Source organism: Mus caroli, unplaced genomic scaffold (genome assembly GCF_978045245.1).
Source record: "Mus caroli unplaced genomic scaffold, Mus_caroli_1 scaffold_9, whole genome shotgun sequence".
NCBI classification, from domain to species: Eukaryota; Metazoa; Chordata; class Mammalia; order Rodentia; family Muridae; genus Mus; species Mus caroli.
This window is the reverse complement of record NW_028227264.1, coordinates 4,343,506-4,369,470: the sequence shown is the minus strand read 5'-3', so window position 1 is coordinate 4,369,470 and position 25,965 is coordinate 4,343,506. Positions and strand designations below refer to the sequence as shown.

The 25,965-nt window shown below is 44.9% G+C and overlaps 1 protein-coding gene across 4 annotated transcripts in view; it reads left to right on the top strand.

Annotated features, from left to right (window-relative positions):
• The window catches only part of Cnksr3 (CNKSR family member 3), a 94,547-nt gene extending 69,142 nt beyond the window's left edge, over nt 1-25,405 (top strand). For 3 of the 4 annotated variants that reach the window (XM_021174253.2, XM_029482786.2, XM_029482785.2), the window contains exons 5-13: nt 1,930-1,971; nt 4,343-4,462; nt 6,361-6,420; nt 10,509-10,577; nt 10,976-11,122; nt 15,541-15,665; nt 17,801-18,009; nt 18,462-18,551; nt 23,910-25,405. In XM_021174253.2, coding sequence (XP_021029912.1) covers nt 1,930-1,971; nt 4,343-4,462; nt 6,361-6,420; nt 10,509-10,577; nt 10,976-11,122; nt 15,541-15,665; nt 17,801-18,009; nt 18,462-18,551; nt 23,910-24,208 — 1,161 coding nt within the window. In that variant the 3' untranslated portion in view covers nt 24,209-25,405. The remainder of the gene's footprint in view (nt 1-1,929; nt 1,972-4,342; nt 4,463-6,360; nt 6,421-10,508; nt 10,578-10,975; nt 11,123-15,540; nt 15,666-17,800; nt 18,010-18,461; nt 18,552-23,909) is intronic. The other variant, XM_085842622.1, reaches the window with a different exon arrangement.
• The last annotated feature ends 560 nt before the right edge of the window (nt 25,406-25,965 follow it).

Here is a 25,965-nt window from a genome sequence, read left to right as displayed (position 1 = left end):
GGCTACCTGTGGAAGTTTCCCGTTGGCAGTTTCGTTTTGATGCCTTCTAGAGTGGACCGTGATGACTCCTATAATCAACTAACCCTGCTGGCACGGGGCTCCGAGTCTTTTGTTCTTTAGCTGAGAAAACAATGCTTCACATTCCATCCCTTTATTTAATGTCATCAATAGCATATCTCAAGTCCAGTTTTTGGCAGCGTCTTAATGAATGTTTTGTTAAACTTTTTCGTCTTTTAAGGACTGAAGTATGTGATTTAATCTCACTAGTGCTTAAAATAAACTTTTGCAGCTGAGTTTACCCAAGGCCTTATTTGAAAGCTATTCTTATAGACAGGCCTTGAGCTAAAGGACTCCCGGCTTGTTGGCCCACAGCTGGCTGAGCCTGGGGTCATGTTGGGAACCATAGACAGGATTTTTGTATTTGCCATTTTTCACTCTACAGACTGGCCAGTAGGTAGATTTCAAGTCTCTGGTTTTGTGTGGTGACAAGACTAGACCCAGGGCCTCGCCTTGTGCACACCAGGCAAGGACTTCACCCCTGAGGTGCATGTTCCTAGAGTCAGTGTAGTTTTTGGTTTATAAGTAGGTGTTCACATTAGAGAATCAGTCCGACGGATCCTTGGGTGAGCTCCATCAGTTAGAAGACACCAGAGCCTTGGGAGAAGAGAAATGTCGGCTCCACTTTCACTCTGAGCCCACATCTATATCCACGCCTGCCAGGACTGCTCAGGCTCAGTACTTGGTGTGGCAAGAGATGTCAGGAACCTTGTGATTTCTAGAAAGATCGGACCCAATTTTTCTTCTTTCTCAAAAGATTTTATTTTTATTTCTTAGCATTTTATACTCTGCTACTATATTTACAACATTTTTATCCCCCCATCTGCCCAATACAAGCCTGCCCATATCTCCCCTACTATGTCTCAAATTAATGACCTTTCCTTCTCACACACCACACACATACACACACACACACACACATCCATCTATACATATACACACACACATACACACACACATCCATCTATACATACATACACACACACACACATCCATCTATACACACACACACACACACACACATCCATCTATATATACACACACACACATCCATCTATACACACACACATCCACCTATACATATATACACACATCCATCTATACATATACACACACATACACACACACACACACATCCATCTATACATATACACACACATACACACACACATCCATCTATATATATATACACACACATACACACACACATCCATCTATACATATACACACACACATCCATCTATACATATGCACAAATATCCACCCATCTATCTATACATAAATACACACATTCATTTGTACACACATCCATCTACATACACACACACACACACACACATATAAACATATACACTTATACACACCCACACACACCCCACTGAACCCCCCTAGTCCGGCATATAAGTATATGCTTTCACAACTGGCCTTCCCTGGAAGAAACAGGTCTTTTCTCTCTCCCTCAGCAGCCACTGATTGCCTGTAGCTCTTCTCCTTGGGGAGTTGGGGAGGGTGACGTTTGTCCTGTCTGTGTTGTCTTGTCAGTTAGTGTGCCATTATGTAGGTCTTGTTCAGACAACCATATTGTTATGATTCCTGGGGGCTGTTTCCCTGTCATGTCTAGAAAACATTATTTAGCAGCAGGGATCCTGGTCCAGTGGCTCTTAACATCTTTCTGCCCCCTCTTTCTGGATTTTTCCCCTGAGGCTAAGAGGTGTAGGTTTGTGTTGTAGATACATCAGTAGAGGCTAGGCACCTCCCTGTTGTGACCAGTTGTGCTAAACCAATTTTTAAAAAGCTTTTTATTCTTACACTTATCTTCCTTTTTTATTATGTATTTAGCCCCATAAATTATTGTTTCTTCTTCTTCTTTAGGATTGCCTCATAGCAGAAATGGAGGATAACGTTTTAAATGTGGTAAGTCTTTTTCTAGAAGTTACTATACAACTCATTTTTCAGAGGCGATAAGAATCATATTCATTACATGCACTGTGGCTAAGTATATCAAGATGAACTTTGAAACATTGGCTTCTGGGATTTGACTCTTAATTTAGATGGAAGAGTAAAGGTTGTTTAATGATACTTCTGCTTATAAAAATTCCTGTACTTATTGGCCGTGTCTGATTTTACTATTGTTGTTTTCTTTTTTTTTTTTTTTTATTTTTATTTTTTGTATTTTTTCCCTTCTGGAAAATTCATCAGGGTGCAACTATGCCCCAACTGCTTAGTCTGCAAATCAGGGTGAGAATGATGTGCGCGCTTCACTGCAGAACTATTTCAAGTAAAAAGAAAAACCTTGGCAAGAACTTTGAGATAGGGGAGGGGCATGTCCTATAACTATGTAAAGAACATTCTGGAAGGATTCATCATCACTTCCTCCTTTTGACACAAGCGGCCTGTGCCCTTTTGATAAAACCCTCCTCCTGTTTGGTTAAGGAATTTGGCAATGAAACTGCTATAAATATATTTTCCATAAATAGGGAAGCTAGGCAGAACTGGAGGACTGCGAGAAGGGGCATGCTGTGGATACCCCCCCCCCCTTGGAAAGCAGAGTCACGCTTCAGAATTTCCAGATGCTTGTGGTCATTTGATGTTTGGAAGGGTGGATGCTCTGATTGCAAGAATCCGGGCACTCTTCTGGTGGTCTTTGTAGGACAGCCCCTTCCTGTGGGTACTCTCCTGTCTCTGCAGAGCTTCAGTGTCACTCCATAGCATGATATCCAGGGGTCATTGAGCTCATGGAGCCAAAAACGAATAAAAGAAAAAGAAAACATCAAACTATGGAAGGCAATCTAGGTTCAGAGGAGTTTTTAGATAGAAAACAAGGGCAGAGTCTGTCAGCAAAAAAGGAATAGTGGACGCCATCGAAGCCCCAAACTCTCCTCCATGAGACTTGTGGAGTCCATGGAAACCCCAAGCTCTCCTCCGTGAGACTCATCTTGAAGACAGGGAGGTGTCAAGCCACAGATGGAAGGGGAAGATTTTAAAACCACCCAGAGGAGACACAGAGAGGGCAAGTAAGCACACGGAATGCGTGCATTTGTGATTAGGGAGCACAGACTGAAGCCAGGAGATGCTACTGCATGAGTGGCTATGATTCAGCTCTGACAGCAGCAAGGGCTGGCAACGACATGGTGTGCGGCCACTTGTTTCTTAGAGGGATGAAGAATTGGAGCAATTCAGAGGACCATTTGTCAGTTAGTTACAAAACTACGCATATTCTAACTGTGTGATCTACCATTTCTCTGTTGGGTGCTTACCCAAAGGAGTTGTAAAATTAATATCAACAAAAATCTGCCCTGAATGCCATAATGTTTATAGCAGCTGTATTCCTAATTGCCCCATAGTGGAGGCACACAAGCTGACTTGTTATAGGTAAATGGATAAACACATAGGGTAATTCTGCAACATAGAATATTACTCGACAATAAAAAGACATGAGCTTTCGAATCGTGAAAAGATACAGAGAAAACTTGGATGTATCCTGCTAGTTGAAATAAACCAATGAGGAAAAGCTGCATGCTATTTCATTCCAGCTGGTTGATAGTCTAGAGAAAGCAAAGCCATAAAGACAGTGGAAAGACAAATGCTGACCAGAAGTCAAGGGCAAGGAAGAATAAAATGGATTATTATGTTGAGCATGGGGGAGACACTGATGGCAATGGAATTACACAACTGAATGCTTTAGTAAAGGATGTAAAACATTAGATGTTTGTCAAAACATTTGGAACATGCACCACAGAAGTGAATACTACTTAAAGTTATGGATTTAAATATTGGTCCATTAGTTATAAAAATATGCAACACCATATAGATATTAGTGATGGGAGAAGCGGGCATGGAGAGAGGACGTCTGGAAGCAATGTGTTTGTTGCTTGATTTCCTTCCCAAGCCCTGAAAACCTGAAGCTTATTGCAAACAATACAACAACAAAAACTGATTTAGAGTATGTAGAATATTTATCCCCCTGTCAATATTTAGTATCTAAGAAAGCATGGGTGACCCCTACATGAATAAGCTGTTAGGTGGCTGGTGACTTCTCTGCTGCCAGTGGGGTTCCTTCCTGGCTTGTGCTTTACAGTGGTCATAAAAAGCCGTGCTTTTTAGAAAGTTGAAACTGTAGTGACATTCCTGCAGACCTTGGACACAGAGGCCCAGTGCCAGGTGTTCCTTGAGCAGGATTGTCACAGCAAGTGCTGGCCAGAGCCAGAGATTACACGTGAGGTGCCTTGCTCTACAAATGAGCTTTCGATAAACCTGGTTAATGATTGAACTTCCTCAATTCCAGGTCAAGGTTTTAAATGGCATCTGTGACAAGACAATGCGCTCTACTACAGACCCTGTTATGAGCCAGTGTGCCTGCCTGGAGGAAGTTCACTTACCAAATGTTAGACCCGGGGAAGGCCTGGTAAGCATTCTCTTGGTTTTCAGTACAGAATACCGACATTTACTAAAGCATTAAACTGTGTCTTCCTGTTCTTCCTGTAGCTCTGAATAGTGGCATGATAGGATATGGTATGTCATATAGTTAGGGATTTGCCACCTTAGACTTTGTTAAGTTGGTTATCTTTCAAGTATAAAAATAAATATAATTTTAAAATTGTACCCTCTCATCTTAACAGATTCATTTTTAGGCCTTAGCAATGGAAGGGAATATAAAACGTTACCACAAAGGAGAGATAGATAGTCTGTGGGAACAAAACATCTATTCTGGAAGTCTCTGTCAGCACTTAAGATGGGTGTGAGGAGAGGCTGCTGGAAGGAAATGACTCCTGGGAAAATTTCAAAAATTTTCCTCGTCCTCGTGTAGGGTATAGACTAGCCAGCTCTCCGGATGCCTGCAGGCACCTTCTCACAAGGCAGAGGAATCCCAGGTGGTTTTATTTGCAGAGCTACAGAAAGCCATGAGGCTCATGGGCCAGCTTAGAGCCTTGGCGTCAGAGAGCTTACAGTAGGCTTTCTCATAGATAGACCTGCTGAGTGAATGACTCTGGACTTTGATGCCAAGTGGCTAGTGCTGAATGTAGAGCTTGTATGAGGGGTGGCTGTAGCTACTGTTGCCACTGCTGCTGCTAGTGATGGGCATAAAGCTGGAAGCAGAGTGACCGATGTATACATTGTTGCAGGGAATTTTAAGGCAGTCTCTTAAACAGGAAAGAAGAAAAAAAGTCCCTGTTAACAAGCCTAACTTTTCAGTGGTTAGTACACTGTGTAACTTGGCTTTCAAAGTAAAGGATGGATTAGTATAGTTTAAGTCTAAACCAGGAGGAATACCCGGATGGGCATTTGTAGCCAAGGATTGGATCAGATCCGTGCATGATGGGGAGGAGACGGAATTGTCCTTTCTTACCACAGAGCTACCCCAGCAGTGACTGGGGGTGGGATGTGCAGTTCTGTGGGCAGAAGCACTCTTAAGTACAGATCGAAGGCCTTGGGGAGAATGGTGGGGACACTGAGGGGTGAAGGTTACAGAGCAGGTTCAGTATAGATGCGGAGTAAAACTACTGTCTTCCCTGTGTGCTCCCCTCCACCCCTGTCTCGGGCTCCCCTCATCTCATAATAGTTCAATAGGAACATTTATATTTGGGCTGTCGGACCATAGAGATAATTGTCTGGTAACACGGTATTGTCCAAGTTTGCCTAAAGGTGTCTCTTAGGAAAAGCATATTCTTCCACCCTCTGGCTTTCCCTAGCACGGAGCAATGCCGGTTACTGATTCGATCTCCCAGTTGTCCTGGTTCACACGCTTCATCTGCAAGCCCCTTCTGCTTTACAATAGGCTCTAATAAGTCGTCCCATGAGTACCGCTGATTCCAGATGGGACCAACTGCATTGTTTCTCTGGGAAAAAGCGACAGTCAGAGAAGAATAGCCCTTGTTTGTAATGCCTGGCTCCCTGAGCAGGTCTGAGAAAATTCCTCCATCCTAGAACTGTGGCAGAATCCTGTGTGCCCAGTACATAAGTTTGTTATAACATCAAAGAGTCACCTATCTACCTGTCTGATCTCATCTACATTCAGTTGTTTAGTGTTTTCTCTCTCTCTCTTTCTCTCTCTCCCTGTCTCCCTCCTTCTCTCTCTCTTTTTCTCTAGACACACACACACACACACATAAATTCTCTCTTCTTCTCTCCCTCTTTCCCTCTCTCTCTTTCTTCCCTCTCTCTCTCTCTCCCTCCCTTCCCTCTTTGGATTGAGTTGAAGCCTACACAGGCGCACAATGTTCAGTGTTTTAAAGTTCATGTCTCAGGGCAGCTCGCCCGCCGTGAAAGCTGGAGTAGAGTTCCTATGTCGGTGTTTCTCCCTAGGGTATGTACATCAAGTCAACCTATGACGGACTGCATGTGATTACTGGAACCACAGAAAATGTAAGTGTGCATCCACGAAGCGTACAAGCCCTGTGCGCTTAGACACCTTTGACAGAGCTCTGAGCTTTGGGGTTAAGTGTGTGCACGATGTTAGCATGATGCTATCTGATGTGAGAGCTGACAGTAGCCGGTTGTGTTTATCCTGTCAGCTGATTGGCTGCTGCTTAACAGGCTGTTGTCGGTTTATTATTTAAATTGCCCTTTATTGCTCTGGTTCTAGTGCCATGTCAAGTTTTTGTGTCTTTGTTTTCTTTCCTTATTATTTATTTATTTTGCCTTCACTCTGTGCTAATTATTCCTCTTGCACCATAGAGGTGAGAACCCAAAAGTATAAAAATAACGGTCTCTGTGTTGTTGTGAGTCACTCACAGAAGAATTGGGGTTAGTGGGAATATGTACTTTGTGCAGTGCGTGCCATTTGTGTTTCTGTACATGTTTGTGTGTGCACTCTCATGTGTATGGGTGTGCATTTGTGTGGAGGAGAGATGCCCACACCAAGTGTTTTCCTCAGGTGCCCACCACCTGAGCAGATGTTTCCTTGAACCTGGAGAGCACTGATTGGCTGGCCAGCAAGGCCCAGGATTTCTCCTCTTTCTGCCTCCATAGCTCTAGGGTTATAGGAGCATGCCACTATGCCTAGCTTTTTAACCTGGGTGCTGGAGATCTGAAGTTAGGTCTCAGGTGTGCATAGCAAGCACTTTGCCCACCGAACCATCTCCCCAACCCGGGGCTTCCTCATTATCCTCTCAAACAGTGTGAGTGTGAAAAAAGCAGAGCTAGGTGGTGATTTTTCTTGCACCCTGAACTATGGGTAGCTTTTCATGACATTGGCATGACGCAAGGGCATCTCAACAACGTCCCTGTGCTTGCAGAAAAGAAGCATGTGTCTGATCAAGGGAGGAGGAAATAATTCCAAAGTACACGGAGAAATTTGTCAGCCCCCCCCCCAACTGCTCAGAGTGGTGAAAGTGTGTGTCTAATATTAAGTTTCCCATTAGCCCTTCTGATCAAGTGTGCCATGTGGTTTGGTGAATGCTTGTTACAAGCTCTAGGGATTTACGGTAAGAAAATGACATTTGCTTGAGTAAATCCTAAGTCAGTCTCATAGCTCTGATGGACAAATGAGTGGGGGATGGGTGTGTATGTGTGTGTGTGTGTCCCTGTAAGTATTCCTTTGGAAGTAAAAGGATTTTTAAATTAATTAGTTAATTAATCAAATTATTTTGTGAATGTATTTTTGTGTATGCCTATACAAGTTTATATGCACCACAAGAGTCCAGAGGCCAACAGATGCCAGAGGGAGTCAAATCCCTTGGAACGGGAGTTGTGGGTAGTTGTGAGCCACTTGATGTAGGTGCTGGGAACCGAACCCAAGTCCACTGCAAGGCCAGTAAATGCTCTTAACCGCTGAGCCATCTCTCTCTAGCCCTCACTAGGAATCTCTAGGCCACGTCACCCCATAGGGAATAATGGTATAGGATTTTCATCTGGGCATACTTTCAAAAGAACAAACACAATCCTTTATATAATTCATCCCCACTTCTTATTAGTGTAGTCCCCCAAATCCTGACAAGAGCAGACTCAGGTCCTACTCCATCCATTGTTTTAGGTTTGGAGGAATTCAGAAGGATGGGGACCATTTCAGTCTTTAGAGGATGAAGCTGTAAAGTCTTTTAATTTGGTGGTTATGTTGTCCGGCTTGACCAGACCTTGGCAGTTCCAGACTCCCCCAGGTCTTCTTGAAGCCATGTGACTCTTTGATAAATGTGTAGTGTGCTGGCGTGATGCTGCCGGAAGGCCTGGGTTGCTCTCTCTTCTGTCCTTTTCGTTTAAAGATAAGAGTTGAATGGGAGACTAAGCAGTGCTGCCTTTGAATATGATTGCATGTCTATTAACAAGGACTCCTAGGCCATCTCTTATAAAATGATGCCCCAAACGAATCCCCAGTTCTTCAAGGTTAAGATGATGGTGCTGATGAGTTAGAGATATTTATTTCCTCTGCAGATTACTACCAGAACCATGAACCTGGGTGGCAGACCTATGGTTTCTTTGTATATAGGCTGCTCTGATGTTCTCATCCAGAACTGAAAAGAAACCACCTTAGAACAGAAGTGGCTATAATCAAGTTAAAGATTAAGAAAAGTGGGGGGAAAAAAAAGCTCATTTAATTCAATTTGGCAGCCCATTTAAACATTATCTATTCCTTTAGTCTTCAGCATGCAGTTACTGAGGGCCTGGAACTACTAGACCGGGACTGAGTCATGTAGCTGAGAAATAGTTACAATCTTATCTCTCAGGGTTATGCTCAGGGTGATCTCCAGTGATCCATGCACAGCTCCAGGCCAGCTCTTCAAGTGTCAGTGGGGGTAATTCTGACTTCCCTTAGAGTCTTTGGATGAAGGTGAGCAGTGGTGGTCAGAGATCACCCACTGCTTCTCTACCTAAGCTTGCTCCCATCCTGCACTCCAGCTTGACAGAAAGCCAGCAGGCTCTTCTTAGCAGAGCCCTCCCTGTTCTTAGATGCATGATAATGGTGCTGATGAGGATGTCCGCAGGGTCAGACCTAACTGCAGGAGTCCACACACAGGTGCAGAAAGGAACACTCATTGTTTTAAAAGCAACTGAAGAGAAACAGGCTCTGGGTTGCTGTCGTCCTCCCTGTGTTGAGCTCGATGCTATTCTTGGGGGAGGCTTTGCCTGTTCTTATGGCAACATACGAGATGTTTTTAAAAAAAATACCCAGCATAGTTTTCTGAGCTTTCACCTGACGAGCCAAAGACAGCATTTCTGCAGTTTAACACCGCCTGCTAATTTCTTGTTGAGCCTGTCGCAGCAGCCGAGTGAGAAAAATCCAGCAAGTGTGTTTGAGCCTGGTTGGCTGCCCTCATGTTCAAAGGTGCTATTTTGCCCTCAGGTAACTGTAACTGAAGTTTCACCCACTCATATACGTTACAAAATTAATTATAGTGACCTAGATAATGCTTAATTAGAAGCCAGAGGTTTATCTTTCCCACTTCACTGTGTGAAATGCATGAAACAGAAAGTTTTCATTCACTTAGTGAACAAGAGTGTTCTGGGCACCATGTTGGCTTACATCCTTTTATGGACTTTTTGTTGTTTTTAAGCACTAGATTTCAGAAAGTACTAAGCATAGTTTTAAGAATGTGCATGTGGAGCCGGGCGTGGTGGCGCAAGCCTTTAATCCCAGCACTCGGGAGGCAGAGGCAGGTGGATTTCTGAGTTCGAGGCCAGCCTGGTCTACAAAGTAAGTGCCAGGACAGCCAGGGCTACACAGAGAAACCCTGTCTCGAAAAACCAAAAAAAAAAAAAAAAAAAAAAAAAAAAGAAAGAAAGAGAAAAGAATGTGCATGTGTCTTGCCTGTATGTATGTCTGTGTGAAGGCGCCAGTTTCTTTGGAACTGGAGTTGCAGACAGTTGTGGGATACCATGTGGGACTTGAACCTAGGTCCTCTGGAAGAGCACCCAGTGCTCCTAACTGCAGAAACATCTCTTCAGCCCCACATATGACGCATATTGTGTGTGTACATATGATGTGTATGTTCATGTGCATATTTACCAGTGTGATTGTGGATGTATGTGTGTATATTCCTGTAGGTGTGCATATGCCACCGTGTGTGTGTGTTGGTCTGTTAACTTCTTATTTTAGTAGCATCATAGTGATATGTAAAACAAGATAGAAATAAGATTTATGTTTGTAAGAATTACAGTGATACTTACAAGTTTAACCGTTTACCTACTTCTGCAAGGTGAATGTTGACGGGGAGATGTTTATTTATTATTTATAGGTGAACTCATGCCTTTTATCAGCTAACTACTTCAACAGTGTACCCATACATGTCATATTTTAGACAAAGTCGGGTGTTAATGGAGAGGCTATCCACTGTAGCCAACATCATAATAGATTATACAAGATTCATACTCTAAGGCCCATGGACTACTTTAAAACATAGTTTTTATTTTATCTTGAGGAAGCTTTATTTCTGTTGCTGGTTCTTATACAGAAGAAAGAGCTAAAGGCTGACAGAGAGGGCTCAACACCTAAGCCAGGTCTCTTTGTTTCTATGCAGTCTCCTGCAGACAGATCTCAAAAGATTCATGCTGGCGATGAGGTCATTCAAGTCAATCGGCAGACAGTGGTGAGTTCATTTATTGGGGTATGATTGAAAGTTGAATGATCTCCCTTCAGAAAATTTAATTACCTTTTCATTTAAAAATTTGTGTATGTGTGTGTGTGTACACATATGTGCACATATGTGCTAGAACAGGGTATCATATCCTAGACCTGTCATGATAGGCAACTGTGAATCACTCAGTATGCAAGAGCAGGTAATGCTCTTACTGGCTGATCCATCTCTCCAACCTCCATATTAAGAATTACAATGTGTACCCTGTATTTCCACCGTTTGAAGCAGTCAGGGCTAACCTGAACACACCTGCATTTACCCATTTGCTCATAACTTGTATTTCCTCAACATGAGTTCACTGGTTAGATTTTCATGGCTCATGACCACGCCTTCCTCCTCCTTTTCCCAAGGTCGGGTGGCAGTTGAAAAATCTGGTGAAAAAGTTGAGAGAGAACCCCACGGGTGTGGTGCTGCTGCTGAAGAAGAGGCCCACGGGCTCCTTCAGCTTCACTCCGGCCCCACTGAAGAACCTGCGGTGGAAGCCACCGCTCGTGCAGGTAACTGACCGTCAGAGACTTTCCTCTAGAGTAGATTGTGGCACAGGTCTAAAAAGAGGGATTAAAATTTGAAGGTGATTGGTTTTTAGGAGCTGGTTTGCCAGTCATTACTGTCCAGTCCTGCTTGCATGAAAACGTAAACTGTAGGTCTTTGCTGAACTGTGTGGTAGCCACTTGGCATATGTGACTCTTTAAATAATTAAAAGGTCAGTTCAGTTCCTCCATCTCACCAGCCACGTTCCAGGTGCTGCCACTGCAGGTGGCACAGGTGGAAGGCTCGCCTTCTGTCTTGTCACTTATTTAAAGCAAAGTTCTGTGGCTTTTCCTGGGGAGTGCTCGTTTGTCCCAGGTAGGGCATCCGTGGCCAACCATCCAAGTCTAGCTGACAGTCAGTTTATTGGGGCTACTTATGGGAGCATGGTGACTCAGAGGCTGCTCTGTCACTGAAAAGCCCACCCCAGCACAAGTGACAACTTAACAAAGCTGTGTCCTTAGCATCCCGGTCATGACTGGCAAGCAGTTTCATCCGTCCCGTCAGTGTCTCTTCTCCCCAGCAGGCGTTACTACCTGTGTAATGTTGGGGGAACCGTTACTACCTGTGTAATGTCGGGGGAACCGTTACTACCTGTGTAATGTTGGGGGAACCGTTACTACCTGTGTAATGTCGGGGGAACCGTTACTACCTGTGTAATGTCGGGGAACCGTTACTACCCGTGTAATGTCGCGGGAAGTCCTTGTAACTTTCAAGAGTGTCCCCACCTTTGTGTGTTTTGTTTACTTCCTGACTCTTAGAAGCCCCCCTTCTCCAGTTATGGGGTGATAGCAGTTGGCACTGAGTGCAGCACACACAGCTTGAACCTGATGGTAGTGCACCCATGGTGCTTAGCATGCTTAGCAGCACTTGGCCAAGGGTCGGGGGTGAGCAGCGGCTGCACACTGTTGCTTAGGCACAACTCAAAATTGCCAGCCCATGGTGGTGTGTACAAGGCAAACCAACTGCCTTGTATGAGTTTCATTACTTAGCTTCTGTAAGCATCACCTGCCTTTACTGTCTCAGCTGAGGCTAAGGGGCCCAGAAGTACCTCCCAACCCTCAGCAAACCCATTAGCCACTGTTTTCTTCTTAATAACACTTCAAACCTTTGGTTTTGTTTTTAGGAAAGGTCCGTAAGCCAAATGTGGTGATGCCTGCCCTTAACATCTTAGCAGGTGTATCCCTGTGAATTCATGGCCAGCTTGGTCTACAAAGTGAGTTCCAGGCTAGCCAGGGCTACAAAGTGAGACCTTGTCTTTAAAAGGTCCTTAAATCTTAGACCACAGTTCATTTATAGAGCTGCCTGTGATTTTTATTTTGCATCTTCAGGTGAAAGGTGCAGGACTTTCAAGCTGTGTGTCTGAGCGCTTTGTAACAGCTGTATCCACAGGTGTAGATACCAGAGTGGAGCTCAGCAGCACCAAGGAGAGACTGGAGCATGTGGGACACGTGACTAAGTCAGTTAGGTGTTAAAATGACCAGCAGTTAAGAGCACTGGCTGCTCTTCTGGAGGACTCAGGCTCCATTCCCAGCTCCCACACAGAGCTCACACCTTCTGTAATTCCAGTTCAGGAGATCCGACACTTTTTTTTTCTGGCCTCCACAGTCACTGCACACACATGGTGTGCTGACACGCATGCAGAAAAAACAGTCATATGCATAAAATCAAGCGTGAAAAGAATGAGTTGACATGTAAACTACATACACAATGCAGCATTTTAAGAGGTAGGTAAAGTTGAGCTATGTAAAAGCAGAGATAGGATACCAGGCTAGAGGCCATGGACTTCACCCTCAGGTGGCAGGTTGACACCTAGTTTTATATTCATATCTGTGTTATGTTGCTAGGGTTGCCATAACAAAGATCTATAGGTGGAGTGGTTGGGGTTCAAGGTCAAGGAATCTGTAGGGTTGGACCCTGCTGAGGCCTGACTCTCTGGCTTGGAAATAGCCATCTTTTCTCTGTCTTCCCATGGCCCTCCCTCAGTCTTTACGTTACACAAACGAGGTTGGCTCCTAATGTCCTCATTCGACTTTATCATGGCACACAGATACAGTTGCGTTCACAGGTTCCAGGGCAGGGGTCACTGGACCCTGACATAGGAATTTTGAGGGGGCAGCATCCAGCTCGTGACTATATGTAGACCCAAGAGGCACCATGTAGGAGGTAGCTGTGCATGTGTAGATGTGAGGCAGTGACCTGGTGATGAGGTGCTTCAGATGAGCGACGGATGATTTGCAAGGCCTTGGAGATGGGACTCCTGCTTGAGTCCACAAGCAGCACCCACCTCATGGGCTCACGTGCCAGCCCTGCCGTGTGTCGTTGTCTGTGAGCTTTGGGTGAAATGTTTCCTAAGCCTCGCTTTCTTTTTCTTTTCTTTTTTTAAGATTTATCTATTGTTTGTATGTGAGTACATTGTCCTCTCTTCAGACATACCAGAAGAGGGCATCAGATCCCATTACAGGTGGTTGTGAGCCACCATGTGGTTGCTGGGATTTGAACTCAGGACCTCTGGTAGAGTAGTCAGTGGTGCTCTTAACTGCTGAGCCATCTCTCCAGCCCCCTCATCCCTTGACTTTTGGAAATAGACTTTGGAAGGAGCACACTTCCATTTTCTCTCTCTTCACGGCAACGAAGAGCTTCACGGCAACACATTTAATTTTGTTTCTGACCCAGGGAAGTACCCACCGTGAAGATGCAGACACTGCCATGCGCCTCAACTACCAAGTGCTCTTACTGTGCACCCAGGCTGTTTGCAGGACATAAACACTGGCAGACAGGAACATAGGCTTGCTCAGCTCCTGACCCTGGATATTGTTTGCCGCCTCAGTCTTCAGTATTCATTATGCCTGGGTGCTCAACAGTCGAGGGAGGGGTGTCCTCTCCTCCTCCTCCTCCTCAACACCTGTACTGTGTCCTTGCCCCTGAGAGATGGCCACCATTCTGATTTTAGGCTGCATCCTGACAGATGAGGGTTTTCCTAAACAAAAGTCATTCTTGATGACTTGGAGAGTGGCAGGGATGTCTTATGGGAGTGACCCCAAGGATCTGGATTTTGACCCTGTGCTTTCAGATAATGATATATTGGATATCAGTGAAGTCCATATTGAACTGAATTAAGGGCTCAGTTTGGGAGATTATTGTAGAAGATAGACAGAGCCCATGCCTCTGTGCCTTTATATCCCTTCTGAATGTTGCTGTCACTTCGATTCTCTTGGTGACCATAGCTCTGTCTACATTAACTTCCCTTGCTTCCATCACAACCTGAGGTCAAAGGGGAGCATCTCCTCCCCACCCAGTGTCTAGCATGGACTTGCTGGCCTTCAGCCGTGGCTCCCATACTAACTGTGAGGACCCGACTGGTCCTTTCCTAGCTGGAGCTGATTGGTCAGTGCCATTGTTATATTGTAGAAGGTCTCATGGGGGATTTTAGATAAGTCCTTTCTGCATGTGCAAGACTTACACAAGCCAGCCAAAATCCCAGCACGGATCACCCAACTCACGAAGCCTCATACTCTGGGGAGCAGCTGGCAACTGATGGCTTCTGGAAGAGGGGGCAGTCTGTTTTCTTCAGGGATGTGGACCCTGACAGGCTACCCCTGCTGCAGCAGATGGCCCTGCCCCCAGGCACATTCAGGCAATACTGACTGGCCATAAAGTTAGAGGCCTGCTGATGGGGACGGGGAGGGAACAAGAGAACAAGAATTTGAGAGGAAAAGAGGGAATGGGTGTGGATTGGATCCAAACATGGTCATGTATGAGTATTAAATATTTAATAAAAATGTAAGTCCCTTGAGGTCAGTAGTGTAATTAAAGTAAGGATTTAATTTTTAAAGGTAATTTATACACGAGTGTTTGTACTGTGGGTCCCCACTGCTAAATTCAACAGAGTTGTATATTTTCCGTGCAGCAAGCATGTCACATGCCCTTCATATGTGTTACCACAGTTACCACAGCTGCCCAGCTGGATAAGGGTCTTCCTCCCATCGATTTCTGTCACACAGATGAGGCACAGAATTTGTGCGAGCTGCCTCAGCAGTGCGGCTAATCAGGAGGCCAGCCAAGCTCACACCCACAGCCCCAAGACCACTCTCCTAATCAGCTGGGCACCGCTGCATGCTTTTCCCAGAGGAGGAAACTGCGGCACAAGGAAGGGGTTTTAAGTGGTTTTCCTAAGGCTAGAGTTAAAAGTGACTTCTAGGTCCCCTCGTGAACCAGTTGCTTCATGGGAACACAGATACTGAGCACTGTTAGTATTCGTGTGAGCCTGCGTGAGCTCAGCATCTGCTTGTACTCTGCCTTGTTCTGTGTGGGGAACAGATACTTCAAGAAGGATCTCCATGCTGACCTCTGCCCTTTCACTCTGTGTGTGGCTCTCTCGTTGCAGACCTCACCCCCGCCCACCACCACCCAGTCCCCAGAGAGTACCATGGATGCCTCCCTGAAGAAGGAGAAGCCAGCCATCCTGGACCTATACATCCCTCCCCCACCTGCTGTCCCCTACTCTCCCCGGTATGTTAGCCACCATTTCATTGAGTGGACTGCTAGCGGCTGCATGGGTGGGTGTTGAACCAGGGATGGGTCTCACTCACTTCATGGATCTTAAAAGTTATATATTTGATCCTGAGATGCCCTTTAAGAAAAGAATGCCAACATATCTATCTCACTTGTGAAAAGTCCACAGAAGTTTATGCTTTGGGGGCCTTGGATGACACTGCCTGGGGCGCTAGTTTTCTCAGTTCCATGATAGATTCACTTGTAGAGAGGACACTACAAGTATTTGTGTGAGAGTCATTAAAATTGTGTCCCGATTTTACCAAGAAAGATAAACACATGTGCACACACAAACACAAACATATGTAGACAAATAAACACAGGCACACATGTATATGCACACACACATACAGATGCACAGACACACATCATACATAAATATACACAGGCACACATACATACATCTACACATATACATGCAGACACACAAAACACACACATGCACAAACTTACATACTTACATATATACAAACAAATATACACAAACACACATACACATATATACACAGATGCACAAACACCATGACACTCTGAAAAATTGTGAGGTGATATGAATTGAGGTGTGTGTGAGCAAGGTGCATGTGTGTTTGTGTTATTAATCCTTGGTTTGTGTCTTACCTGTGATGTGATGGAGTGGAGTGGTCACAGGGAGGACAGTAGTGATTGAGCTGTGTGCTCCAGGCTCACTCGTGGGCTCACATATGGACATCTGCTGGTGACACTAGAAGATGTTGCTTCTATTCAGAATACACTTGAGTGAGGGGCCACATTACCCCTTGGCACAAACAGACTTGGTTGTTTCTGCCTCTGATACTGCCAAGGTCTCAGTCACCTGGTCAAACACAAACCAAGAAGGACGCCTTGTATGTCAGAAGGCAGAGGTGGAGCAGCAGTTGTCGTAGTGAATGTGCCTGGCTCATTTGTTCCTGCTCATCAGAAGTTTTGCTATCTTGTGTTTCTTGCCTGGGGACAGAGAAGCTGCCCTGTGGCTTCCCTCCATGTAGAGCTTTACCTCTTGTGCAGTGATCAGTGGCATCTGGTAACAAGTGTGCCTTGTTCCTGATTTACAGGGACTTGTGGCACAGATTCAGAGTGGGTTAAAACTGCAGGGGATGTTGTCTCTTTATGTGTGGACCCTAGAACCGTACAGACCAAGGTGGTGGTCATTGTGTCAGGAACTGCTGTAGGGCTGGAGCTTCCAGCTCTCTGGATTTCAATGAGAGTGCCATTGAATATGTACTGATGAGAAAGGTGCTATGTCCACAGGAAGGAAGGGAGCTGGGACCTTGAAATCCCTTTGGGGGAGACATGCGGTTGTACGTATACACTAGGCCACCAGTGAACACCTTCACTGAGGTATGAGAAATGCCAAGTAATTAAGTCAACAAGCCAGAAGTCACAGAAGCTTGCGAGTTGGAGCTTGTAGGGTGAGTTTGACTGTAGAAGACAGATCCTGAGACGCTGAGGGCATGTGGGTAGCATCATTGCCCTCCTTATTCTGCAGTTTGCCTACTTGGCTTGTACTGATTGCCTCACAAAACATTCCAGTGCAGAAAAAGAACACTGTTCACCTGGCAAACTTGGGCTCAGTAAAAACTGAGTTCTGCTGTATATTGAAACTGAGGTAGGATTAGGATGGAGTTATCAATCCAACTTAGCTTCCTGAGGTCAGAAATACTGAGTTCCCTCTCCTCTGGTTTCTGGGAAGCACGTTTTATAGTGTTGACAGTTTTCAAGTCTGGATTCAGGCATCGATCCTCCTCTTGCTTGAGAAAGATGGTGCTACAACTCACAGCAGAGCCGCAGACTCTTGTCATGACGGACGGGAGATTCACCTGGAGCGCAGGAATCAGGTTTTCAGGGTATATTTGTTCTGTGCATACATGAAGGGAAGGCCATGTTTGCTTAACAGGTTCGTGGCATTTGTTCTTCAGCAGGGGCGTCTGTGTGTGCTTGAAGGGTCGACGTACTAAGTAGTGCTTCTTCTCTAGTGGGAAGGAGACGTGTGCCCGTGGTAGCTGGGCTCCTGTTGTTCACTCTTCAGCAAGAGAGCTGCTCTGTAAACTCCCTGATCACCACACACTGTCTTCCAGGGATGAGAATGTGAGTTTCGGCTACAGAGGACACAGTAAGAGTAAGCAGCCGTTGCCTGTGCGCAAGGGTTCCGAGTCCCCTAACTCCTTCCTGGACCAGGAGAGCCAAAGACGCAGATTTACCATTGCGGATTCCGATCAGCTGCCCGGGTATTCAGTGGAAACCAATATTCTGCCCACAAAAATGAGAGGGAAGACACCATCCTATGGTAAGTCCTCCAGTGAGCGTCATGCTCTGCTGGCTCTTTTTACTTGTTTCCTACCCCTTCTTTATTTGGAGCTCTGGCATGAACTTGGCAGTCTCTGAAGGTGATTTGAGGCAAGTATAAACCTCAAAGAAATTCCAAGTATGAGCCCCTTATTCATCTGGCTAAAGCAAAGCCTTGTTGAGCCGTTGCTCTTCCTGGCATCGGAGCCCAGCTGGGTGAGCTCACGTTACAATTTTAACTTTGGCACTGGAGACTCAGAGACTCAACTTCAGCATGCCTCTATCCTGATTACCTCCAGTGTCAACGTGGGGCTTTAAAATTTGTCACTGCTTTCACTTCTATTTAAGTGGATATGGCTGTATATAAAAGTATTTTTTAATATATAAGTGAAGGGAGGTACTGTCTAAAGTTGATATTGTCACTCACGTTGCTTCACCGTCTGCTCTCTGAAGGCAAACCCCGGCCTCTGTCCATGCCTGCAGATGGGAACTGGATGGGGATCGTGGACCCTTTTGCTAAACCTCGAGGTAATGGGAGGAAAGGTATGTTTTATCTAAGCAAATGCAAAGGGCTAAATGGTGTTAGTAGACCCAGGCTACCCCATGCTTTATTCCCGAAGGTGATATTCCTGACTGGAGACCCACTTAGCTCTTCAGACTTTAGCTTGTCATCAGTAACTCAGGCCTGCTGAAGGGTCCGGCAATACTGCTTGTTTCTAGAATGGGAAAGTACCTTCCTTCATCCTGGCTTTTTAAAAGGTTCTGGATACAAAGGATTCACGTTTTAGACAAAACATTCATTAAGTATCCTTAATTATGTGCCTTTTTTTTTAAACTTGATTTTTAATGAACAAACAAATCCTCTTTAAATTATTAAGGCATAACATCTGAAAATTGTTTTTAATTCACCCTATAATCAGCTACTTGTTATTACACTAGTGTTGAAGGAAACATTTATAAATCTTTTTATCTGCTTGGCACAGTTGTATGTGTCTTTAATCCCAGCTCTTGCCTTTAATCCCAGGACAGGCAGATCTCTGAGTTTGAGGCCAGTCTGGCTTACATAGTAAGTCCTAGGCTGGACAGGCTTACATTGCGAGACCTTATCTCAAAAGCAAAGACAAAAACTTTTACCCATTTTGCCAGACAGGATCTGATTCCCAACACTGGGTGGGTGGAAATGTCCACATTGCTTTAGTAATGTTGAAACAAGACAAGTGAGGGGCAGAGGAAGATGCTCTTTCAGCTGTGAGAAAGCAGATTAAACTGTGGAGGCCAAACCTTCCGAGGGTGCATCTCCTGGGTAGCTCTGTCAGCCAACATGACAAAGGGACAAGAGGCCAGTCTCTGGTTTCTGAAGCTCTCAGCTACAGAGAAAAAGTCTATGCAGTAGTCAGCAGGTGGCAGGGCTGGCCTTGTTTAGATTTAAGATGCTAATGTGTTCCTTGCCATTCCGTGGGTGTGGCTCTAGGCTGTTCTTTTTCTATGGAGAGATGGAGTGCAGGGATTGAGGCTCATGAGAACTCTCTGACAGCTTTAGAAGCGATGATGTCACTCTGCACACGGGTACTTAGGAAATAAAATAGTGTGACTTTGCTGAGATGGAACCCGTGCCCTCTGGATATATAAACTCAGTGGTTTTAACCTTTTCAGAATTGTACATTAGTCACCACAGTCTAATCACAGAACATTTCCATACTGTATAAAGCATTCTGTACCTGTTGGTCCTTATGGCTAATTCTGCCTTTCTCAGTCCCTGAGAGTCCCTGGTCCATGAATTTGCCAGTTTTGTAAATAGATGTATACAGTATATGACTTTTTTTTTGACAGTGTAACAGGATATTTATTTCTCAGACTTGAGCAAGGGACACACAGGCAGGGAGATAAATCAAGGTGAAAAGATTTTGGTCAGAAATGCTGGGAGACAGGAGGCTTTCATTAAGGATTCCCCACGATTTTAATGACAATGTTTGCTGACTCAGGGACACATCTGAGCATTTTCTGAAGTTGTGTTTTCTTCCCAGTCTGAAGCACTTGACTTTAAAGCATCTTTGCTTCTAGAAAAGACACTCTGATAATTGGAACCATTACATATTGGCTTTTATCTTTAAATAGAGTGCTTTAAAAATGATATCTGTATGTATGTATGTATGTATGTATGTATGAATGTGTGTGTATGTATATCGTTTATTATTTTAAATTTTAAATTTTAAATTTAAATTATATTTTGGCCAAACCCTTTCCCTCCCCCATGTCCTTCCAGATCCTCTCCTGCTTCCTACCCACCCAGGTTTAAATTCTTTCTCAAAAACCAAAAACCTAATATAAGCCCCCACCCCCCCACCCCCAGCTAAGAAAAAAAAAATAAAACCATACTCAACAGGGAAAACCGAAACAGCACCGAACTAACCAAGTTAAAAGCACGCATAGGGAAACTGTGCTGTCTGCTATATCAAGTGAAAAGCACGCATAGAGAAACTGTGCTGTCTGCTATATGTGAGTCAGCCGTTCCTGAGCGTTAGGCCTGTGCTGCCGTGGTTGATATAGCCAGCATCATCCAGTTGAAGAAAACTGATTTTCCATTTCCCAGCAGGTAGAAGTGACAGTTTCGTTGTTGACTTTTACCCTAGTGGCTGGGTTCCTTCCTTCCTTCCTTCCTTCCTTCTTTTTCATGATTTTTTTTTTACTTTTTTTTTTATTAGATATTTTCTTCACTTACATTTCAAATGCTATCCCCAAAGCCTCCTATACCCTCCCCTCACCCTGCTCCCCAACCCACCCACTCCTGCTTCCTGGCCCTGGCGGTCCCCTGTACTGGGACATATGATCTTCGCAAGACCAAGGACCTCTCTTCCCATTGATGGCCTACTAGGCCATCCTCTGCTACATATTTATTTATGTATAAGTGTTTTATCTGTATGTACACGTGCATGCCAGAAAAGGGCATCAGATCCCAGAATAGATGGTTCTGAGCCACCATGTGGTTGCTGGGTATTGAACTCAGGACCTCTGGAAGAGCAGATAGTGGTCTTAACCACTGAGCCATCTCTCCAACCCCCCTTCCTTCCTTCCTTCCTTCCTTCCTTCCTTCCTTCCTTCCTTCCTTCCTTCCTTCCATTTGAAAAAATTAAATGTAAGATTGAAAAAAAATTACCACATTGAAGTTGGATAAGACAAACCAACAGAAGGAAAAGAGCCCAAGAGAAGGTATGAGGATCAGAGAGCCACTCTTTTGCACACTCAGGAATACCATAAAAACACTAAAGTAGAAGCCATAATATATACGCAGAGGACCTGGTGCAGACCCACGCAGGCCCTGAACTTGCTGTCTCAGTCTCTGTGTCCATCACATTGGCTTAGAGCACGTTGCTTTCTTGGTGTCCTCCATCCCTCTGGCTCTTACGCTCTTTCTGCCTCCTCTTCTGCAGGGTTCCTGATCTCTGAGGGGAGGGATTTTATGGAGACATCCCACTTAGCGCTGAGTGTTCCAGGGTCCTTCACTCTCTGTGTAGTCAGTGTCTGGTTGTGGATCTCTATACTTGTTCCCATCTGCATAGGAGGAGGCTTTCCTGATAATGGTTGAACAAGGCAGTGTGCAGAATATCACTAGGAGCCATCTAAGCAATGATAGAAACACATTTTTTTTGTCTTTGGTTTATTATTTTAAGTGGAGTTATGCAAATATAAAGGTAAAACATTCCGGTTCTCCTGTTCTGCTGGGCCATTGTGTTACCTCTTGGTCATTGAAGGAACCTGAATATATTAGCCACTTCATGTCATATTACTGAAAACTCTTACAGAAACAACTTTAGAGAAATGTTTATTTGGGTCACAGTTTCAGTTGTCATGTGAGGAAAGTGTGGCAGAAAGGCTCTGACCTGAGGCAGGAGGAGGCTGCTTACCTGGTGATAGACCAGGAAGCAGAGAGCAGCTGGAACCAGGATCTGGACTGTACCCTTCCAAAGCTTACCCCAAATGACCTCCTGGGTCCCGCCTCGTAAAGCTCCCACAGTTCCTCAAAGCAGCAGCAGAAGCTGGGGCACTATTACTAAGAACACAAACCCCTGGGGAACATTGCGCAATCTTACCACAACATTCCATCCCTGTCTTCCTAAGGCTCGCTTCCACCTTATAATACACAAGGCATCCACGCCAACCCATCATCTTAGTAGTTTTGGTATTGTTGGGAAGTTCAAAGTATTCTGAGATTCAAGGACAGCTCTGTGAGCCTCTATTGAAGTCAAAAGGGAAGTTATGCCCTTTTAGTACTCAATTGCAGCATTAACATTCCAGGACAGCACAAGACTAAAACGTAGCCAGGCAAACCATGTCTAACTCCACATATAACAACCTCAGTAGCATAGTAACATAATACATGCTTCAAAGGGCTTGGACATCTTGCTCCATACCCTTGCTCTGATTGCAGGCACAGGGCATCTCTTAGAGTGGCTCTGTTTGGTATCTGCAGTCTTCCTTGGCAGATGATCTTCAACATTCTGGGGTTTCCACTACAAGTTAGGTTCCACATTCTTAGCTCCACTTATTCTATTACATTATACACTAACTAGCCTCATGGCCTGTCCTTTAAAACAAAAACAAAAAAACCTGTGGATAAACCATCATGAGCCTTTAATTCATGTGTGCTATGTGCCATGTGGATAACAGTGAGATCCCCTGCAGCTGGAGAAGTATCTTGCTCTGATTGGACCCCAGTTGCAGCCACTTCTGAGTACTAGGAAACTGTTATCCTAGGCAAGCTAACTTAAAATTGTACATGTATGTGTGCATGTGCAGATGTGTGTTTAACTCTATATGTGTGTGTGTGCAAGTGTGTTCATATTTATGGTATCTGTCTGTGTGCACAAGTGTGTATATATGTATGTGTGTGTGTGGTGTGTGCATGTGTGTGGTGTCTGTGTGTGGTGTGTGAGAGTGCATGCATGCTTGTGTGTGTTTGTGGTTTTTGTTTGTGGTGTGTGAGTGTGTGTGCTTGTGTGTGTGATGTCTGTATTTAAGTGTGTGCTGTATGCATGCTTGTGCATTTGTGTGTGTTGTATGAGTGTGTGTGTGTAAATATATAGGTGCCAGAATGGATGCTGAGACTAGAGGGCAACTTCGAGGAGTTGGTTTTTTAATTCCACCATGTGGGTTTCAGAAATTGAACTTCATGGTAAGTGTCCACACACACTGAACCATTTCACAAGCTTATATTTTCTTTTAAAGGACAGTTCTTAAAATGAGTTTTCTGCTTGATACCCCAAAACCTTTGATGGGGAGGTCAGTGTACCTTCTCAAGGTAATTCATCACCCCAGGGAATTGTGTGTGGCTTCTTTTAGTGGATTGTTTAAGAACCAGGGAGGCTCTGTCTGTAGCTACAAACAAATGCTCATCTTTTTCAAGTCTTTGTTTTGCTTTATCCCTTGCTATGGGCTACTTAGGTTACACGTTGGTGAAGAATTTGTCTATGCTCTTCCTGTGAAGGGCGAGCATAACTAACCCAGAAGAGAAAGGAGAGTTAAGACAGTACAGCACTCAAGCTGTGGGGAGGCCCTTGCTCACTGCTTCGAGCCACGTTTACAGTGAGAGCGAGTGGGTATGGCCTGCAGAGGACCACCCATTGTGAGAAGTGTCTTCCAGTCAGGCCTCACCTCCCAAAGGCTCTCAGCACAGTGCAGCCACTGAGGATACACAGTCAGTAAATAAGTTGGCGGTGGAGACGTGTTGGCATTTCTCATCGAATCATCATAACGCTGATGGCGAACCCCTGTGGTTCTCTTTGGAGGGCCAAGCCCTTCATAGGTCTTTGCAGGGCAGAGAGCTGGGTATGCATGTGTTTGTTGACAGTGTGGTGTTAGATCTGGGGGTTCTTGTCCTGATAGTTTGTCTTTGTTTGAAAACAGGGGAAGATGCCCTCTGCCGGTACTTCAGCAATGAGCGGATCACACCCATCACTGAAGAAAGTGCCTCTCCTTTGTACCGGTTCTCTAGACCCCTGACTGAGCGGCACCTGGTGCGAGGTGCGGACTACATCCGAGGGAGCAGGTGCTACATCAACTCCGATCTACACAGCAGTGCCACCATTCCATTCCAGGAGGAAGGTTCCAAGAAGAAATCAGCCTCCTCATCGGCCAAGGCGTCCTCTGGGGAGCCGTCGCTGCTGGTCAGCTGGCTGACTCGCCTCAAGCTGTTGACTCACTGAGGTGGCTGCTCCACCAGCTTCCTGCCTGTCTCCTGCTAGCAAGTGCCTTCTTCCTCAGTGGACAGCTTCTTTAGACTCCTTCCACAGTGCTCCGTGGCGACTTTACTTCATTCCATTTTTTTTAAGGTTGTATACTGTTGTTTCTGGAGTGTTCAAGTCAACCAGAGGGCATCAAATCCAGTGGATCTTAGGTGTGCCATCTGTGGAGGCAGAAGGAAGGACAACATGGCACAGCCTGCCTAGTTCTGCATCCCACTGTGGGAACATGGAGACATACTCTTTAAAGTGTGGTGTTGGTCAGACAACTTAATGTCAGGAATTGACAAAATTGTTCACTTTTGTTTTCTTGGACAGCGGGACTAAAATTGATGGGTTTTGTCGCATAGATAAAACCCATAGTTGGTTTGTGGTCCAACTTCTGAAAAAGCCAAAGGAGAAAAGCCTTTGCTTTGATTTTTAAAGTTATAGAGCATATTTATAAGTATGGCAGCGTCTGCCGCAGAATGAGGTGTGTGAGGCTCTTTGGAGCAGGGCTTTACCTGCAGATCAGCTGTTACATGTGCCCAACCCCCCCCCCCTTCAGTAAACAGCTTCCATGTAGGTGAGCCAATACACAAATTCACGAACACACTTTGATGTAACTTAGCATATGCAAAGAAGTGTGTGCTTTTTGTGAGAGGTGTTGCAGTTATATATGGGAAAGGAGCTATAAGATTTGCTGACAGCCAAAGTGTATTTTCAGGAAGCAGAAGCAACTAGAGTTAGAGTTATGAGGCATTGGTCAGTTTGCAGTGTTGATCTGTTTGATGTCTGTGTTCTAGGGAGGAAAAAAACCTACAGTCCTTCCCAGGTGTACACATTTTTGCTAATTAGAAATATCTTGGAAAGCCTCATGGTCACTGATTTTCAACTAGGATCAGGTATTTTGGAAATGTGTGTCTGCATATTAACTCTTGTTTAAAACTGAATGTACAATATTTTGCTAGAGTGGAAAAAGCCCTACCTTGTTAATTTAAGTGTTTTAAATAGAGCTGTATATTTTTCTTACTCTTAGTCACACATAATTGAAATGTTTCTGTTTTGTGTCATATGTGAAACCCAAGGAAAAAGAGTATCCAGCGTGGGTTCAGATGTACAAGTGACCCACTCCTGGCCGTTGGCAGTGTGGGCGCTCATATTAAACATGGAAAGAAATTCTTCCAAGCATTTGGGATTTTATGAATTTATGGTAGAGGAACGAAAGAAACAAACGTAAATGACACTACAGAAAAGAAATTTTCCAAGCTATTCTTAGGCAGAGCTGAAGCCCGGCATCCACATACTCTCCCACACCACTGGGATTGTCCACTGCCCTGCCTGAAGTGCAGTGCACAGGATGACTGGAGTTAGTAAGGCCTCCCCTCCCCCCATCTTAAATGGCTTTGTGGCGGTGTTAAGGGGCACAGTAGCCACCTCTGCCAGTGTCATTGTTTTTCCCAGCAGTGTCTGGGGCACTTCAAGAAACTAATCTGTTGGCTGGGGGTGGGGGTGGGGGTGCAGCCCCCACAAACAGGATTGAAGAGGCTTCTGTGGTGATTCATCCAGTATATAACGCATGCCTGTGAGCAGAGTACAGGAAAGGACAAGGAGGGAGCTGTGTTCCAGGAGAGTTGGCCCCTGCCAGTTTCCTGTTGACCTAAGTGGGCTCTGTGCCCAGACACGATGCTTGCTTTGACTCTCTGGTCTGGAAGGTGGTTACAGTCCCATTGCTTAATGGT